Source organism: Macaca thibetana, chromosome 1 (genome assembly GCF_024542745.1).
Source record: "Macaca thibetana thibetana isolate TM-01 chromosome 1, ASM2454274v1, whole genome shotgun sequence".
NCBI lineage: Eukaryota > Metazoa > Chordata > Mammalia > Primates > Cercopithecidae > Macaca > Macaca thibetana.
The window spans coordinates 112,012,115-112,029,927 of NC_065578.1; the positions used below are offsets into that span (position 1 = coordinate 112,012,115).

The window sequence follows — 17,813 nt, forward strand, 5'->3', positions numbered from 1 at the left end:
CTATGAAGAACTAAACAGGTCAGGTGCAAGTGGCTCATGCCTGTAATCTCAGCACTTTGGGAGGCTGAGCTGCAGGTGGATTATTTAAGCCCAAGAGTTCAAGACCAGCCTGGGGCAACATAGGGAGAGCCTGTCTCTAAAAAAAAAAAAAAAATTTTTAATTAGCCAAGTGTGGTGGCACATGTCTGTAGTCCCAGCTACTTGTGAGGCTGAGGTGGGAGAATTCCTTGAGCCCAGGAGGTCGAGAACACAGTGAGTGAGCCAGGATCATGCCACTGCACTCCAGCATGGGTGACAGCAAGATCTTGTCTCTAAAAAAGATAAAAAGAACTACAGTGAAACTAAAGCAGGGTTAGGGGATGGGTTGGTGCTGCTTGGCAGAGGGCCAGTTAGTCCTGGCCTGTTTGAGGTGGTGATGTTTGACCAGAGAAGGACATTTGAATGAGGTGAGGGTGGGAGTCATGAGAGGAGGATCAGGGGAGAATGTTCTGGCCATAAGAGCCACCATGCAAATGCAAGTCAGGTGAGGTGGGGGCAGGGGCATCCAAGGAAGCAAGAGCCAAGGCTTCCTTCTTCAGGGCCTCTGACTCTGTATCCACTTCTGTATCCCTCTAGTCTTCTCTGCTTTTTGATGCTTAGTTCCAGAGCTTCGGGTGGGAAAAGTGGATACTCCTGGGCATAGGGGTTGTCTGGCCCATCCCGTTCCTGCCCCCACTCACCCCTCCCAACCATCATTTCCAGGGCCCAGCTGGAGACAACCCTGAAGTGGAGGAACTATGAGGTGAAGCTGCGGCTGCTGCTGCACCTGGAAGAGCTGCAGATGGAGCATGACATCCGGCACTATGACCTGGAGTCAGTGCCCATGACCTGGGACCCCGTGGACCAGAACCCCAGGCTGCTCACGCTGGAGGTCAGGGCTCAGATTGAGTGTGAGGAGGGTGGGCTCACATCAGCCAAGCTAGAGGCTGTGGGCAGAACTATTCCTGACAGCAGGGCAGAACAAGAGAAAGGCTGAAGTGGTTCCCAGGGCTCCGCAAGCAGCAGGGTGGGCATCCTGTGCCTGAAGACGGAGCAGGGGAATGGGGAAGATCTGGGTTCTAGTCCAGGCTTTGCTACCACCTTGGGTAAGTCCCTGGCTTTCTCTGAGCTTTAGTTCCCTTATCTGAAAAGCACAGAGCTGGACTGGATAATTCTTAAAGCAGCTCTTTCTGGCTCTTGGATTTTGAATGTCTGCATATAAGCCCATATTACACACGAGACTGGATTTCTACATACAAGTGCAGGTGAGAATTAGAGGGTGAGTTTGGTCAAGGAAAGATTACTGCAGGAAGTGAGTTTTGAACAAGTTTTTGTTTGTTTTTGTTTTTGTTTTTTTTGAGACAGGGTCTCACCATGGTGCTCAGGCTGGAGTACAATGGCATGATCTTGGCTCACTTAATCCCTGCTCCCGGGCTCAAGTGATCCTCTCACCTCAGCCTTCCGACCGAGTAGCTGGGACCACAGGCATGCCCCACTATGCCCGGCTAATTTTTGTATTTTTTGTAGAGATGGGGTTTTGCCACATTGGCCAGGCTGGTCTCACAACACCCGGACTCAAGTGATCCGCCTGCCGTAGCCTCCCAGAATGCTGGGATTACAGGTGTGAGCCACCATGCCTGGTCCAGTTTTTTGTTTGTTTGTTTGTTTAATTTTTTTTTTAGCAACCCGATTAACTGATGAACAGGATTTTTTACAGGCAGAGCAGGAACTGAGCGGGCCAAGAGGGCAGCTGCACTGGAGGCTCTGGGTTCCTGGGCTCGGCATCTCTGTGCAGCTTCGGAAGATTTGTCTTCTTCCTCTTCCCCTGGCTCCTGCTGGTATGAAAGGAAAGAGGGGTGCAGGGATAGCATAGCTCCCTGAGTCTTAGGTTAGAAGGCCAGTCTCAGTCCTTGTTCCTTAAAGGTCTGGAGAACCTGGGGGCTGGGCCCTCCAGCGTCCATCCCTGGGACAGAAGCTTGCTTGTGTTCACACCCCATAGGTTCCTGGGGTGACCGAGAGCCGCCCCTCAGTGCTGCGGGGCGACCACCTGTTTGCCCTTTTGTCCTCGGAGACACACCAGGAGGACCCCGTCACATATAAGGGCTTTGTGCACAAGGTGGAATTGGACCGTGTCAAGCTAAGCTTTTCCATGAGGTGGGTGCTGGGGGAACCCGGAGCTGCTGGAAGGGTCTGCAGACTTCTGACCCCAGGGGAGGAGGAATGTTTCTCCCTGAGATAAATGAGGCCCCAGGGGCAGAACAGGAGACTTTTCCTCAGCGGTACCCTGAGATGCTACGGCAGCTTCCTCTTCTAGAGAGCTTCCGTCAAGGTCTTGGAAAGAGGGGTTGAGACTGCGGTTGGTGGAGAAGGTTCTGGCCCATTATTGCCTACTCCCCTGCCCCAACAAACTCTTCCCCCCTCTCTCTGCCCAAAGCCTCCTGAGCCGCTTTGTGGATGGGCTGACCTTCAAGGTGAACTTTACCTTCAACCGCCAGCCCCTGCGAGTCCAGCACCGTGCCCTGGAGCTGACGGGGCGCTGGCTGCTGTGGCCCATGCTCTTTCCTGTGGCACCTCGGGACATCCCGCTGCTGCCCTCAGATGTGAAACTCAAGTGAGACTGTGGGCAGGGAGCCTCTGGAACCACTCGGAGTGTGGGCACAGGGGATGGAGTCAGGGAGGCCTCTGGGTCACCAGATGACTTCAAGTTCACATTCCTGGTCCCTCTGCCAGGCTGTATGACCGGAGTCTGGAGTCAAACCCAGAGCAGCTGCAGGCCATGAGGCACATTGTCATGGGCACCACCCGTCCAGCCCCCTACATCATCTTTGGGCCTCCAGGCACCGGCAAGACCGTCACGTTAGTGGAGGCCATTAAGCAGGTGGGGTCTGAGCACAAACCTGGGGCCTGCACTCTGACTCCCCCAGCATCAAGCACTTGTCCTCAGATTCTAGTTCCTTCCCACTCCCGAAATGCTCCTGCGTCTGAGCAGCCATCAGAAAGAGAGGTAGGGGCCAGGTGCAGTGGCTCATGCCTGTAATCTCAGCACTTGGGGAGGCCTAGCCTAAGGAGTTTGAGAGCAGCCTGAACAATATTGCAAGACCCTGTCTCTATGAAAAAATATAAAAAATAGCTGGGCATTTGAGGCTGCAGTGCACCGTGATCATGCCACTGTACTCCATCCTGGGTGACAGAGTGAGACTCTGTCTCAAAAAACAGGGTGGGGATTGGGGAAGTAGGGAGTTAGGGTAAATGTGGCTGTGGAACACTGTTGTACGGGTAGGGCACGGCATGACCCTTGGAGTCACCATTCACATTTCAGTCATCGTAGACTTGCGCTGCCCCAGACTGAGTACGGCCGCGTCTCAGGAACCTGCCTCCCACACTGTGCTTATCTGCATCTCAGGTGGTGAAGCACTTGCCCAAAGCCCACATCCTAGCCTGCGCTCCATCCAACTCAGGGGCTGACCTCCTCTGTCAAAGGCTCCGGGTCCACCTTCCCAGCTCCATCTACCGCCTCCTGGCCCCCAGCAGGGACATCCGCATGGTACCTGAGGACATCAAGGTACTAGGGAAGTGCAGAGGGCCAAAGAATGGCAAATGCCGGGGAGACTCTCAGGGCAGACACTCAGGCAAGGAAGCTAGGAGACCTGGATTCTGATACTTGCTATGTGACCAGGCAGGACCCCTCTCTGGGCCTCAGTTTGTAAGTGAGGGGGGTGGATAAAACGTTTGGGGGACTGGGCGCAGTGGCTTACACTTGTAATCCCAGCACTTTGGGGGGTGAGGCACGTGGATTACGTGAGGTCAGGAGATTGAGACTATCCTGGCTAACATGGTGACACCCTGTCTCTACTAAAAATACAAAAAATTAGTAGGGCGTGGTGGCAGACATCTGTAGTCCCAGCTACTCGGGAGGCTGAGGCAGGAGAATGGTATGAACCCAGGAGGGGGAGCTTGCAGTGAGTCGAGATCGCACCACTGCACTCCAACCTGGGCGACAGAGCAAGACTCCGTCTCAAAAATAAAAATTATGATAATAATAATAAAAACAATTATTTGGGGGGCCTACGACCAGAATCACTGTGGGAATGAGTGGAGCCAAGCTGATTCCTCTGGTCCCTTCACAATCCACAGCCCTGCTGCAACTGGGACGCAAAGAAGGGGGAGTATGTATTTCCCGCCAAGAAGAAGCTGCAGGAATACCGGGTCTTAATTACCACCCTCATCACTGCTGGCAGGTGGGGAGTGTGTGTGGGTGTGTCTCTGAATCGTAAGTGTAATCAAAGGGGTAACGGGCTGGGGAAATGGGGAAGAATGGTTTCTGGGGCTGGGTGCGGGGGTGGTGAGGAGCCAGCCTGGGAAAGCATTCAGGTTTGGTAGTTGGGTGCCTGGATATGACCCCTGCCTGGCCTGACACCTCCCAGGTTGGTCTCGGCCCAGTTTCCCATTGATCACTTCACACACATCTTCATCGATGAGGCTGGCCACTGCATGGAGCCTGAGAGTCTGGTAGCTATAGCAGGTGAGGGACTCAGGTGGGGCTGCAGGTATACACCCTGTGTGGGTCAGAGAGGTTGCACCACTTACCTTTCTCCCCACACCTCTTCTGCTTCCCAGGGCTGATGGAAGTAAAGGAAACAGGCGATCCAGGAGGGCAGCTGGTGCTGGCAGGAGACCCTCGGCAGCTGGGGCCTGTGCTGCGTTCCCCACTGACCCAGAAGCATGGGCTGGGATACTCACTGCTGGAGCGGCTGCTCACCTACAACTCCCTGTACAAGAAGGGCCCTGAAGGCTATGACCCCCAGTTCATAACCAAGCTGCTCCGCAACTACAGGTATTCCCACGCCCTTGCCTCCCCTGCCATATCCTGTGCCTTCACATCCTGTGTGCAGCCCCTGCTGGAGAGTCTGGCTTGCAGTCCTGTTGCTCAGAGGTTGTGTGATACAGAAAGACTAAACCGGAAGGTAGGAGGTTTTTCTAGCCCCAGCACTGCTGCTTGTTGTCTGTGTGACTTAGCCAGTGGTTTCACACGACAGCAGTCAGCTTATCTGCATCTTAGCGGGTGGGCAGTGGTTCCTAGAGGCTCGGGTGTGTCTGGTACCAATCCCAGATGAAGTTTTCAGGCAATCCAAGGAGAAATAAGAAAAACAGGGAGGAAGCCAGGCACAGTGACTCATGGCTGTAATCCCAGCACTTTGGGAGGCCAAGGTAGGTCAGGCTCCCACCCCTGATCACTTGAGGTCAGGAGTTTGAGACCAGCCTGGCCAACATGGTGAAACCCCATGTCTACTAAAAATACAAAAATTAGCCAGGCATAGTGACAGGCACCTGTAATTCCAGCTACTTGGGAGGCTGAGGCAGGATAATCGCTTGTACCTGGGAGGCGGAGGTTGCAGTGAGCTGAGATCTCGTTACTGCACTCTAGCCTGGGTGACAGAGCGAGACTCCATCTCAAAAAAGAAAGAAAGAAAGAAAAATAGGGAAGATACAGTTTTTTCATAAACCTATTGTTATTCAAATTAAAGAGCTGTATACTTTTAGTGAATGAGTTAAGCCATCTAAAATGCTTAGATGAGTTTTATGCTATCACTAAGAGCTCAATAAATGTTAGCTATTGTGTCATCACTACTTATATTTTTGGATTTAACACACTGTCTCATCAAATAACATGATAGTCAAGGATAATTTGGTTTCGTACTGTCCTTGGTAAATTTGAAACCTGAAAATGGGCCCCTAATTTTTTAGTTTTAAATGTCATGGGTCTGTGGAGTCCCTGGACTAGATGCTCTCTGGACCAGAAAGCAGGACTCTGGTTCTGCTTTCTGTGGTTTACAGTGCCTGGCAGCAGATACTATGGATGAGTGTCCTGCTATCCAGGGAGCCAGGGGGGCAGCAGGCTAATGTGTGGGGGCCCAGAGTGGGTAGAGCGGAGCCCCTGTGGGGCAGAGGGAATCTGACCCTCGGTCTTGCTCTTCCTCCTCCGGCCTCCCAGGTCTCATCCCACCATCCTGGACATTCCTAACCAGCTCTATTATGAAGGGGAGCTGCAGGCCTGTGCTGATGTCGTAGATCGAGAACGCTTCTGCCGCTGGGCAGGCCTGCCTCGACAGGTGAGGCTAAGCAGGGCAGGGGCACAGGCTCCCACCCCTGTACCCTGACTTCCCTCCCACTGAAGGTGCAGCCCCTCCCTTTGTCACCTTGGCCTGGGATCTCTTACTCTCTGGAAGGGTTTGGGAAGGGAGGAAATTGAGGGAGGGTGGTCTGGCTGAGGGTTTCCCCTGACCCCATGTCCAGGGCTTTCCCATCATCTTTCACGGCGTAATGGGCAAAGATGAGCGTGAGGGCAACAGCCCATCCTTCTTCAACCCTGAAGAGGCTGCCACAGTGACTTCTTACCTGAAGCTGCTCCTGGCCCCCTCCTCCAAGAAGGGCAAAGCCCGCCTGAGCCCCCGAAGCGTGGGCGTCATCTCCCCGTACCGGAAACAGGTCAGGTCCTCAGTTACCAGCAAGGGTGGGGCCCCTCCCCCAGATGGTACCTCCTTAATATCCAGACCACTAGGCAGAGGCTTCAGGAGCTTAGGCCTCCGCTGGCTCTGTATCTCAGAAGAGCACCGGGGTCAGCTGTCCCCTCCCTTTGTTCCCCAGCTCTCTGGCCTCCTGCCAGGCTCCCTCGTGCATGAGGTTAATGGCAGGAGAGAAAGGCACCTGTCCCCCTCCTTCCAGGTGGAGAAAATCCGTTACTGCATCACCAAACTTGACAGGGAGCTTCGAGGACTGGATGACATCAAGGACTTGAAGGTGACACGCTGTTCCACACTCACTCCCTCCCCTCCGTGTGCTCCCACTTGCCCACTTCCAAAGACTTTCTCAAGCTTCCACTCCAGTCCAGCCCACATCCCCGTCCCACCCCTGCTGCCTTGAATAGAGCTGGAGCTCTCCCCAAGCCTCTCACTCCTGGAGATTCCAACTTAATGGTCTGGGATGGGATCAGGAAGCCTGGATGTTTAACAAGCACCTCCTGTCATTCTTAGACTCAGGCAGGTTTGAGGCCTCTGCCCTACGGATAAAGTCCAAATTCCGTGGCCTGTCATGTGATGCTCCCACCCCCACCCCCACCCCCACCCCCACCCCCACCCCCACCCCCAGTAGCCTCTGTAAGGTTGTGGTCTCAACACTGGCTGCAGATAACAATCACCTGGAGAGCTTTTAATACCCCCGTGCCAGGGCCCCGCCCACCAGCTCATACAGCTATGGGGCAGAGCCAGGGCACTGGTAGTTTTTATAGCTTCTCAGGTGATTCCAATGTGCAGCCAGGGTTGAAAACACTGCTCTAAGACTTACAGGCCTCTCTCTCGGAAATTCTGATGGGGGGGTCTGGGTTAGGGCCCAGGGTTGTATATTCTTAACAGATACTTGGTGATTATTTTCCGGAAAGTGTGAAAGTCACTGCTCTGAGTTCCAGTGTGCTTTGCAATGCTGTTTTCTTTCCTTAGAACACTTTGCAGGCCCCACCCCTCAACAGGATTCACCCTTCAGGTTTCAGCTTCCATTGCCTACCTCCTGTCCCCTTTCCCTGGGCCGTGTCGCAGCACTCACTTGTTCACTCCACTGGTCTACAATTGCCCAGTGACCTCTCTGTACCCTCCTTGGATGGCAGGCTTGCTGGGGTAGGGCACGCCTGGCTGGTCTCAGGCCCTGCCTCTCTCCCCGATAGGTGGGTTCAGTGGAAGAATTCCAAGGCCAAGAACGAAGCGTCATCCTCATCTCCACTGTGCGAAGCAGCCAGAGTTTTGTGCAGCTGGATCTGGACTTTAATCTGGGTTTCCTTAAGAACCCCAAGGTTTGAGGGCTGGTCGGGGTGGCAGGAATTCTTCCATCTTGGGGCCCTTCCCTCCCATGACCACACTTCTTCCTTCCAGAGGTTCAATGTAGCTGTGACCCGGGCCAAGGCCCTGCTCATCGTCGTGGGGAACCCCCTTCTCCTGGGCCATGATCCCGACTGGAAAGTGTGAGCATTCCCACCCCATTCTCCCTCTTGGTGGCCACAGCCCCTGCCTAAGGCAGGTGGATCTTTTTTAAGCGCTTGCTTATCGCTCAGTTAATCCTCAGATGTGTCCATTTTCACAGCACCCCTATTATATTTACAAGTTAAATGACATCCAGAGGTTGAGCAAGTACAGCTCAGATGTGACAGGACCGTGGCTTAGCCTCCAGTCTCTGCTGGCACTCCTCTGTACCCCACAGATTCCTGGAGTTCTGTAAAGAAAACGGAGGGTATACCGGGTGTCCCTTCCCTGCCAAACTGGACCTGCAACAGGGACAGAATTTACTGCAAGGTCTGAGCAAGCTCAGCCCCTCTACCTCAGGTATGGCTGGGCCAGGGTGGGCCAGGTTGGGGACAGTGCCAGAGGAGGTGGTAAGGAAGACAAAGTGTACTTTATTTCTTTCCAGGGTCCCATGGTCATGACTGCCTCCCCCAGGAGCAGGAGGGTGAAGGGGGCCTGTCTCTGCAAGTGGAGCCAGAGTGGAGGAATGAGCTCTGAAGACACAGCACCCAGCCTTCTCGCACCAGCCAAGCCTTAACTGCCTGCCTGACCCTGAACCAGAACCCAGCTGAGCTGCCCCTTCAAGGGACAGGAAGGCTGGGGGAGGGAGTTTACAACCCAAGCCATTCCACCCCCTCCCCTGCTGGGGAGAATGACACATCAAGCTGCTAACAATTGGGGGAAGGGGGAGGAAGAAAACTCTGAAAACAAAATCTTGTTCTATGCAAAAGCCTTGATAATGTCTCCTCTGCCTGGCCCCAGCTTCCTGAGCCCCCAAGTTGACCCAGTAGGGAAGGGTGGGACTTTCAGCCCTGCTCTGGGACACACCCCCTCCCAGCTGGAGAGGAAACCCAGTGGGAGGTGGCAGGGAAGCCACCCACAGGTTTCTAAGTTTAGCCCCCTGCTACAGACCACTCCCTTCACCCGCCTCCTTGGCCCAGAGCCAGGCATGACCTCATCCTTTGCTCTAAGACTCCACCCTGCCGGCCGCTGGCCTGCCTTGTAGACAGGGGGCCAGGCTGGCAAGCAACTTGGACATGAAAAGAGATGGGACACTAAGCACCCAGAGGGAAAGACCAGAAGCTGCCACACACGTTGGAGCCTGTAGCCTTTATTCATGCCCCCCTGACCAAATGCAGTGAGAGACAAGGCCCCTGCCAAAAACAACTCCAGGGGCCTGGGACTCTGGGTCCCCTACTGCAGATACTTTCCTGTGAGCCAGAAGTGTATAAAGTGCTGGTGTGTGACCATCCTTTGGGAAAGGTCAAAGGGGCAAGAGCCCCAGGGGCCCTGAGGAAGGGCAGGGCATAGGCCTGGTTCCCAGAGCACTGGGAGGGAGGGCCCGCACCACCCCACCACCTCAGGGCTAGGAAACCTCAATGCAGTCCTGGGCAGGAGGGAACGGAAAAGGGGAGCCTTCAGCATGGAGCCCTAAGGAGGCTGGGGTTGTAGGGGGATAATTTCTGTACCCCTGTTGAAGGGAGGGGGCATGTTTGGAAAGGCCTTGGGGATCTCAGATAATGGGACAGCCCCTCCGGCGCTTGTTCTTGCGGACCTGGAGGCCAGCCCGAGTGGCCATCTCAAACACCTCCCGCACTCCCTCCTTGGTCTTGGCTGAGCACTCAAGGTAGCCAAAGGCGCTGATCCGGTTCGCCATGTCCCGGCCTTCCTCAGACCTAACGGGCTCCTGAGAAGACAGAAGATGAGGGGTCAAAGGAAGCTGGTGACTACATGAACCTCTCCTGCCTCACCCATAAGTGTAGCAGCTGGAACAAATGCCTCCTCCTCCAGTCCTGACCCAAAAAAAGCACCCAGGCCCCAGCTACCCTGGGCAGCTTCTGGGCCAGGGATCCAAAAATCCCTCCGGTCCCTCCCTCCATTCCCATTCAGCCCCACCTCCTCCCACACACAGCCCCCAGTTCTCTTGTCTGAATGAGCGCCTCCCACCTCCTGACTGCTCTGCCTCCATCCTCACTCTTCCAGTCAGAATTATTTTTCTAACACACAGACCTAACATCTCCCCACTTTGAAACTTTGCCTTAATTATCTGCATTTCTTACCCTGACAGCTTTCTCTAATGAACTCTAGTGCTCTGGCTAGAGAGCCACTTAGGTCCCTGAATAAGCCAGCTCTCTCATCCCTTCTTCCAGCCATTTACACAATGCCTGCCCTCGTTCCCACATCCACATCACCCTACACCTCCCCCAGGGGCACTGTGATGGCACAGCCTGGGTACCCGAACATAAGCTGTCTCCCTGAGGGCAGATTTTCTTAATCATCTTAATAGTCCCAATTCTAAACAGAATGGACAATTAACTGGAATAAATAAAAATGCCAAGTGACTTTGGACAAGTCACTTCATTCTCTGATGCCTCATCAGACACAACCCTACGGGTCCTCCCTCACCAGGAGATATTACCATCTCCCCTAACACATGGCAGTAGCTGGAAAGAAGCTCCCTTTGCCCGTCTGCAACCCCTCAGAGGGTGCCTTCTTCCCCAGGGGCTCCAGCCTGGCAGCCGCACCCACCTGCTTCATCTTGGCCAGCTCTCTCCTGGTGTGCTCATCTTGCCTCAGGTCCTTCTTATTCCCCACCAGGATGATGGGCACGTTGGGGCAGAAGTGCTTCACCTCTGGGGTCCACTTCTCAGGAATGTTTTCTGTGCAGACATGCCCCAACAGGTGTCGGTGCCTCCACTTAAGCTAGAAAGCTCCCCTGGGGGGCCCTCATCTTCCCACAGCAGAATCTTAGAAGCCATTCAGCATGATGGTCCCTTTCACAGCTCAAAACCTCAAGAGCAGTATGCCTTCAGAGGGCCAGTTACCACAGTAAAGGAGACCAGCAGGGCCTGAGTGCTCCCCTGCATCCCCACCCCCCATCTCTGAAGATGACTGAAGACAGGCCAAGGCACGACACCTCTGGCTGATTCCGAGGGGTTCTCAGTCCCCTCCCTCCAATCTCCTCACCCAGGCTGTCGGGGCTGTCGATGGAGAAGCACATGAGGATGACGTCAGTGTCCGGGTAGGAGAGAGGCCGCAGTCGATCATAGTCTTCCTGCCCTGCTGTGTCCCACAGAGCCAGCTCCACCTGACACACAAGGCCAGTGAGTAGCTGGCCTGAGGGCCCCAACCCTGCCACCCAAAGGTCCTCTGAAACCACTGTTCTTTGGGCTCACTGAACTTCTTTATTGAGTACCTGCTATGTGCCAGGCATTGTATTAATCACTGTCCCACAACATAAATTAGGTCAGTTTGTTAAAGAAAGCTAAGACACGTGTTTGACCCTTGAGTTGCCACTGTGAGCACCATTATTTTGGTTAATTCTCACGACAACCCTTTGAGGGAGGTCTTACCATCATCCCCATTTTGCAGGTGGGGGAGCTTAAACCCAGAGGCAAAGGGACTCGGCCCAGGTTACAGAGCCAGTCTGTGGGAGAACCAGAAAGTATATCCAGGTTTTTTAAGACTGCAGATATACTTCCTAACTTTTACTGGTTCCAGCAGGGAGAATGACACAAGGACAGGGGTAGGAGTGGGGAAGGACATACTAGGTCATTCAGTGACTGGGGGCGGGGATCAGGGTCGGGTGGGAAGGGCATCTCTGCCTTCACCTGCTTGCCGTCCACCTCAATATCCGCAATATAGTTCTCAAAGACAGTAGGGACGTAGACCTCCGGAAACTGATCCTTGCTGAAGACGATGAGGAGGCAGGTCTTCCCACAGGCACCATCCCCAACGATCACCAGCTTTTTTCGGATTGCAGCCATGGTGGGGCTGCCAGGAAAGAGGTATTGAGGATTTGAGGAAAAGCCATTAAAGTCCAAAAACACTTCTCTAGGGCCCTCAAACCTTCCTGGAAACCGAGGCCTCTAGCAAAGGGACAGGGGGCTTGCTCAGGCATCTTCTGGCCAAACACCAATTGTGCAACAACAGAGCTCGAAATTCCTAATCTCTGGGTCAGGGACAGGTCTCCCTCGATGGGTTAGAATACAGTGGTGGGAGGTGGATGATGACCCCACTTGGGAGCTGGAAAACATGAGTTTCAATCTAATCCACTTGCCAACTTGGGGACTCCAGGTAGCTAAAGAGCTGCTCAGGGATGCGGGACGTCCAGGGAGCAAGCTTCTATCTACTTCACACATCAGGGTTTCAAGTCAGACTTCATTGGTTACCAGGATTTTGATGCATTTACAGTTTAATAATCTCTAAGGTCCAATCTAGAACAGATTGTCCCTCAGCACAAGTCATACCTGTCCAGTCACAAATAAGGAGTCCCTCTCTAGGACCAGAGTAGCAGAACCAGCTACCAGGTGGTAGGTGGGTAAAGGAAGAATAGTTACAGAGTCCCTAGGTGCCAGGCACTCTGTCGGGCATTTTGGCAGGAATTATCTCCTTTGGTCCCCAGATGCCTGGGAGGTAGATGGTGTACTTTCCATTTTGACAAACTAGGAAACTAAGGCTCAATGAGGTTAAGACAGATTCAGAGCTGTGGCTTATAAGCGGCAGGGATAGCATCCATAGCAGGACTGTGTGACTCAAAGCCGTGCCTCTTCGACATGTCACCTCAGCGGTAGGAAGGAGAGCAGAAGCAGGGAAACCCAGAGGACAGGGGCAGCAGCCAGCCAGCTTCCCTGGTCCACCCCACCCGGTCCCCAAAGCCCCAAGTCATACAAAGGAGGCTCAGTCCCAGCAGTGCCCACAGCTCGAGTTTGGGCAGGCTGCCTTCCTCCCCACTTCCTCCTGGGCCTGCCAGCAACACTGGGTCACTCAGCCCCTGGCAGGGGACAATGACCACACTGTAGGGAGCCACACATCCACCACAGCACAGTGACTGAGAAGAATCCACCAGGGAATCACCTCCACCCACTCTGCAACAGTCCCTTCCTCCCTTGGTCCAGCTCACCCACAGGCCCTGCCCACCCCTCCCTGTGACTCAGGGCAAGCAGTCAGCTTCCCGGGCTTCCAAGTGTCCCCCACCCCCAGCACACACGGCGAGCATCTGCACAGTTCATCACACCTTCGCAGCTTCCCTCACTTCCTCCTTCCCTGGGGAGGGGAACCGACCTCCAGCCGGCTGAAGTTCCCAGGCTGCAGGAAGAGAGGGCGGGCTCTGGAGCTGAGATGAAGTCAAGGCTGTTGGGAAGGGGGAGGGGGCTAGAGTCTGGGTTGGGAGGAGTCCCAAAAGAAGAGACAAATGAGGGCCAGTCCCAGCACCAACCAGGCAGGGAGCAGTTAAGAAAGCGACGGTAACCTGATCTCCGCTTCAAACCTAGCTTTTTCTCTCAGTCCCACATCCTGTCAAACTGGGCTGACTGAAGGCCTCTACTCCCCACACCCCGCCACCACCTCACACTGCCCTTTAGGAAACGAATCCTCCAGCCCCAGGCCTGTTCCCTTCAACAGCAGATCCTAGGTGGCCCTTCCCTTGCCTCCACACACATTCACAAAACTGTCGGTTTTGTGGACGTGAGTCAGAGAATTTACAGGAGTTCAAAGTACACAGCCACACTCTTCCCACCAGAAAACGGACTCTCTCTGATTCCCCAGAAGACAAGCAAGAAGGCTTTCACCCTGCCGGCAGATAGCCTCCAGAAATGGAAACCACCCTCCAAAAAGAGGGTTCCTCGGGAATTCTATCCAGGTGACTGACGCTAGGATTTCTTCCAACTCCTCCACCCACTCCATTAGTTCACCTTGCCCTGTTTTGTAAAGATGGGCTGGGGTAGCCCCAACCTGGGGTGGGCAGTGTTGATGGAGGGCAATCACTACTGGGGTGAAAGCCAGTCACTTAGGCATGAGTATGTCACTGCTGTCCCTCCAGCAGGGTAATTCAGATGGCACCAGAGTGGTAGGAGGCAGAGGACAGAAGCCCGGGGTTGAGGCATGCGTTAAGGGACCTGGAGCCTCCAGCTCAATTATAAGACCTTCCCTCCAGGCTATGGTTGGGCCGGAACAGCAGGCAGCCCAGGCCAGGCCAGGACACTAGGCCCAAGGCCAAGATGGCATGGATAACTCCCTATGGGAGGCAGCCCCAGAGGGACTGTCCCACTGACCCCTTAAGAGGGGCAACTGAGCCCCACACAGGTCCTGGAATGGAGCCTGGAACTTCTGGGGCCTTCCCCAAGACAAGACAGTGTGGATACACCAGATCTCTCTCCAACCGCTCTCTTGAATTCCCAGATGATCCAGAGCGGCAGGTTGACTTTGCTGACCCACCCTACACCTAGGGAAGGAATCCGTTCTGGAGATACCAGGAGATACCTCATTCTCAACTTTAAAACCAGAGTGAGGGTGGGACTCGGCCTCAGGATCCCGGCCCCAAACCCCAGGATACTCTTTGTTGGTTCGAGTATGAAGAAGGAGAAGGATTCTCATTCTCATTTTCTCTCTGTCTACACACACACACACACACACACACCCCCCCACAGAGTTGGATCCTTCCCCATCTCCCTTATCCTCAACACAAGCGGGCTCCAGGAACCGTCTAGGGCGGCGTCCAGACCCTGCCGAACAGTGGCAGGTCCCAATGGTCACATCCCGCCCCTATTCCCGCCATGCCTCCCTCCTGGCCTGGAGGAATTCCCACCCCATCCCACTCTAGGTCCCCTGCGGCCGTCCGCCCTGGGGGCTGGAGCGTCTGAGTTGAGGCTCCCTCGCCCCTCACCCGGCGGGGCAGGTTCCAGGAAGCTGGAAGGAGAGGGGAAGGGGCTCCGACTCGGACCTCAGGAGGCGAGAGCCCCTGCCAGCAAGTCCGGGCCCCCTCGCTGCAGCCCGGGGAGGTGCCGACGCGGCCGACCCCCGCCCAGCCCGGATGCCGACTCCGCAGGGAGGGAACGGGGTCCAAGCCGAGGCCGAAGCCCCCTCCCTGCACGGGCTTCGATCTCCGGCCCAGAGAGGAAGGCAAAGTGCTCTCCCGGGGACGAGTTCCCAAGACGCCCCGCTGCCCGCAGCCCCGGCCCAGGGTACCTTCGGTTCCGCCGCCTCCAGCTGCGCGGCCGGTGCCTGAGGCTCAGACTGACCCCAGGGCCCCGCCCCGCCCTCCTCCAGCTCCGCGGCGGGGAGGGCGGGCCCGGCAGGGGGAGGGTCGGCTGGGGGCGGCCCTTGGCTCGGCCCGCCCCGGCCCCGCGCAGAGCGGCCGCCGCTTCCCTGGTCCGCAGGCCTGGGGCCGGGGGCGTCCACTCCGCCAGGTAGGGGAGGGCCACGGGGTTATTCCGGGACTGCGGAGGAGCCGGGCGAGCGGGGCCAGCACTACCTGGGTGAACTCACTCTGCCCAACCTTCCAGCCCCTAGGGGAGGACCGGCGTCGGGAAAGTTAAGAGTGCTCGGGGTGGGGTCAGGAAGGGCCGCTGCTGCCCTCCTGTGGCCAAGCAGCCACCCGCTCTTGCTGCACCTGGGACCTCTCCGGAGGCGGGACTGGGAAAGGGCAGCCCCCGGCACGTCCCAGGGCCCGGCGTGGGTGTGTTGGTTGGGGGAGATGTCCACTCTCTTGTTCCTAGGATCGTACAGCCCAACGTCATCCCCCAAACTTGAAGACCTCTCAGAGCCGTTCAGACCCAGACCAGCGTTCCTCCTCACAATTCGCTTTCCTCCCTGGGCCTGGAATTTCCAGGAGTCCAATTCCTGCCTACTCCTCAAAGGGTGCTCCTAGAAATGCTTCCGGATCCCAGCTGGGAATTCTGTTCCCACTTCTAGTTCTGACTTGGTGTATAGGATACTTACCTACACGCGTATCTCCTTTTCCTGTAAGGAAGCTGAGGAGGTGGGAGTAGAATGAGGACGTCCACCAACATTTCATTGGCTTGTGCTTGGGACACTACACAGCTTAACCCTTTCAATATTCATCACAGATCTTTGGGGAAAATATACCCATCCCTTTTTGCCCATAGGGAAGCTGAGGCTCAGAGAAATCAAGTGGCTTACACAAATGTTTTTGACTTGTGACAGCAAGAATTCACACAGCCGGGCCTGTCTGGCTCCAAACTGGTGGTCTGGCCCTGCTACTTCCCAGGCTCCTCCAGCCTGTCCCTTCCCCCGTTGTCTAGCACAGTAAGTGGCACGTAATAGGTTGCCAACAAATATTTGATGAATGAATGAATGTTAGGAGTCATACAGACTTTATCTGAAGTGCAATCCAGACATTTGACAAATGTGAAAACTGAGGTCCGCAGCAGTTTGGCCCCAGGCCTCTTAACTGGCTCAGTAAACATTTCTTGAGGGTGAACTGAGAGCTATGTTTGGAAGATCCATTTCTGCCTTCAAACAACTTAAGAGTCTAAATGAGGAATGCAGACAATTTCAAGATGGCTAACATTTATTGAATCCATATTACATGGACCTGGGTCCACATACATTAACTACAAAAATCTCATGAGGTAGCTATCTTCATTTTACTGAGAAGCAAATTGAGGTTCAGAGAGGTTACAAAGCTAGTGCTGGGTCTGACACTAGAACCCAAACAACTGAACTCTAGAGCCCCTGTTCTTAATTGCTACTCCCTACTGACTCCTAATGTAGACAGTTATAATACAGGAGGTCATTGCTGTAGTGTGGGCCTGTGTGGCTGTGGGATACCCAGTCCTGAACAGCAGGTGAAGTTTTCAAGATAAGGTGATGTGTAGATTTCTTTAATTAAAAAATTTTAATTTTTTCTTTTTTTTTTTTTTTTTTTTTTTTTTTTTTGAGACGGAGTCTCGCTCTGTCGCCCAGGCTGGAGTGCAGTGGCCGGATCTCAGCTCGCTGCAAGCTCCGTGTTCCGGGTTTACACCATTCTCCTGCCTCAGCCTCCCGAGTAGCTGAGACTACAGGTGCCCGCCACCTCGCCCGGCTAGTTTTTTGTATTTTTTAGTAGAGACGGGGTTTCACCGTGTTAGCCAGGATGGTCTCGATCTCCTGACCTCGTGATCCGCCCGTCTCGGCCTCCCAAAGTGCTGGGATTAAAGGCTTGAGCCACCGCACCCGGCCTTTTTTTTTTTGTTTTTGAGACAAGATCTCTGTTGTCCAAGTGTGCAGGGCAAAATCTCAGCTCACTGCAGCCTCAACTTTCTGGGCTCAAGTGATTCTCCCACTTCAGCTTCCCCAGTAGCTGGGACTAGAGGCGTGTACCACCACACCTAATTTTTGTATTTTTTGTACAGATGGGGTCTTGCTATATTGCCCAGGCTGGTGACAGGCCTTTTCTAATTATTTTGCTCATCTTTATTTTTGCTTCCCTTAGCTTACTTTGGGTTTAATTTGCTGTTCTTTTTCTAGCCTCTTAAGGTGGAAACAGATCACTGATTTGAGATCTTTATTCTTTTCTACTATAAGCAATACTCTTAATTTCCTTGGATGCTTAACTGCTTCCCACAGACACTCACCACTACATTCAGCTATTTTTTTATTTTTCTGTAGAGATGGGGTCTCACTATTGCCCAGGGTGGTCTTAAACTCCTGGGCTTAAGCAGTCCTCTCACCTCTGCCTCCCAAAGTGTTGGGATTACAGGTGTGAACCACCATGCCCGGCAGTAGATGTTGGATAAGTTGGAGCTACTAAAAGCCCACAGTTATGCAAACCCCAGGAAGGTGGTGGTGGTGGTGAAAAATGAGGCTGGAGAAGGAAGCAGTGGCTGGATCATGAAGGTCCTTATATGCCATGCACAGGAGTTGAGTGTTGATTTTGTTCTAGGCGCAGTAAGGAGCCACTAAATGTAGGAGGCCAATATAGTAAAAGGTGGTGGTGACTGAAGGCAGAGAGAGGTGAAGACAAGTAGA

At 54.3% G+C, this 17,813-nt stretch overlaps 3 protein-coding genes across 9 annotated transcripts in view; 1 reads left to right on the forward strand and 2 right to left on the reverse strand.

Annotated features, from left to right (window-relative positions):
• Positions 1-8,793, forward strand: part of MOV10 (Mov10 RISC complex RNA helicase) — a 28,820-nt gene extending 20,027 nt beyond the window's left edge. For 4 of the 6 annotated variants that reach the window (XM_050747256.1, XM_050747264.1, XM_050747273.1 and 1 more), the window contains 14 exons: positions 742-910; positions 2,018-2,172; positions 2,453-2,629; positions 2,749-2,896; positions 3,422-3,580; positions 4,153-4,256; positions 4,443-4,540; positions 4,636-4,852; positions 6,011-6,128; positions 6,313-6,816; positions 7,733-7,858; positions 7,938-8,026; positions 8,263-8,384; positions 8,470-8,793. In XM_050747256.1, coding sequence (XP_050603213.1) covers positions 742-910; positions 2,018-2,172; positions 2,453-2,629; positions 2,749-2,896; positions 3,422-3,580; positions 4,153-4,256; positions 4,443-4,540; positions 4,636-4,852; positions 6,011-6,128; positions 6,313-6,816; positions 7,733-7,858; positions 7,938-8,026; positions 8,263-8,384; positions 8,470-8,561 — 2,278 coding nt within the window. In that variant the 3' untranslated portion in view covers positions 8,562-8,793. The remainder of the gene's footprint in view (positions 1-741; positions 911-2,017; positions 2,173-2,452; positions 2,630-2,748; positions 2,897-3,421; positions 3,581-4,152; positions 4,257-4,442; positions 4,541-4,635; positions 4,853-6,010; positions 6,129-6,312; positions 6,817-7,732; positions 7,859-7,937; positions 8,027-8,262; positions 8,385-8,469) is intronic. The other 2 variants (XM_050747293.1, XM_050747301.1) reach the window with 1 other exon arrangement.
• The window catches only part of ST7L (suppression of tumorigenicity 7 like), an 843,199-nt gene that overhangs the window by 166,178 nt on the left and 659,208 nt on the right, over positions 1-17,813 (reverse strand). The gene's annotated exons all lie outside the window — the stretch shown is intronic.
• RHOC (ras homolog family member C) lies at positions 9,159-15,114 on the reverse strand. Its single transcript, XM_050747608.1, has 5 exons — positions 15,030-15,114; positions 11,675-11,837; positions 11,031-11,151; positions 10,593-10,723; positions 9,159-9,750 (listed from the first exon to the last, which is right to left on the reverse strand). The coding sequence occupies exons 2-5, from the start codon at positions 11,828-11,830 to the stop codon at positions 9,577-9,579; spliced, it is 582 nt and encodes a 193-aa protein (XP_050603565.1). The 5' UTR covers positions 11,831-11,837; positions 15,030-15,114; the 3' UTR covers positions 9,159-9,576.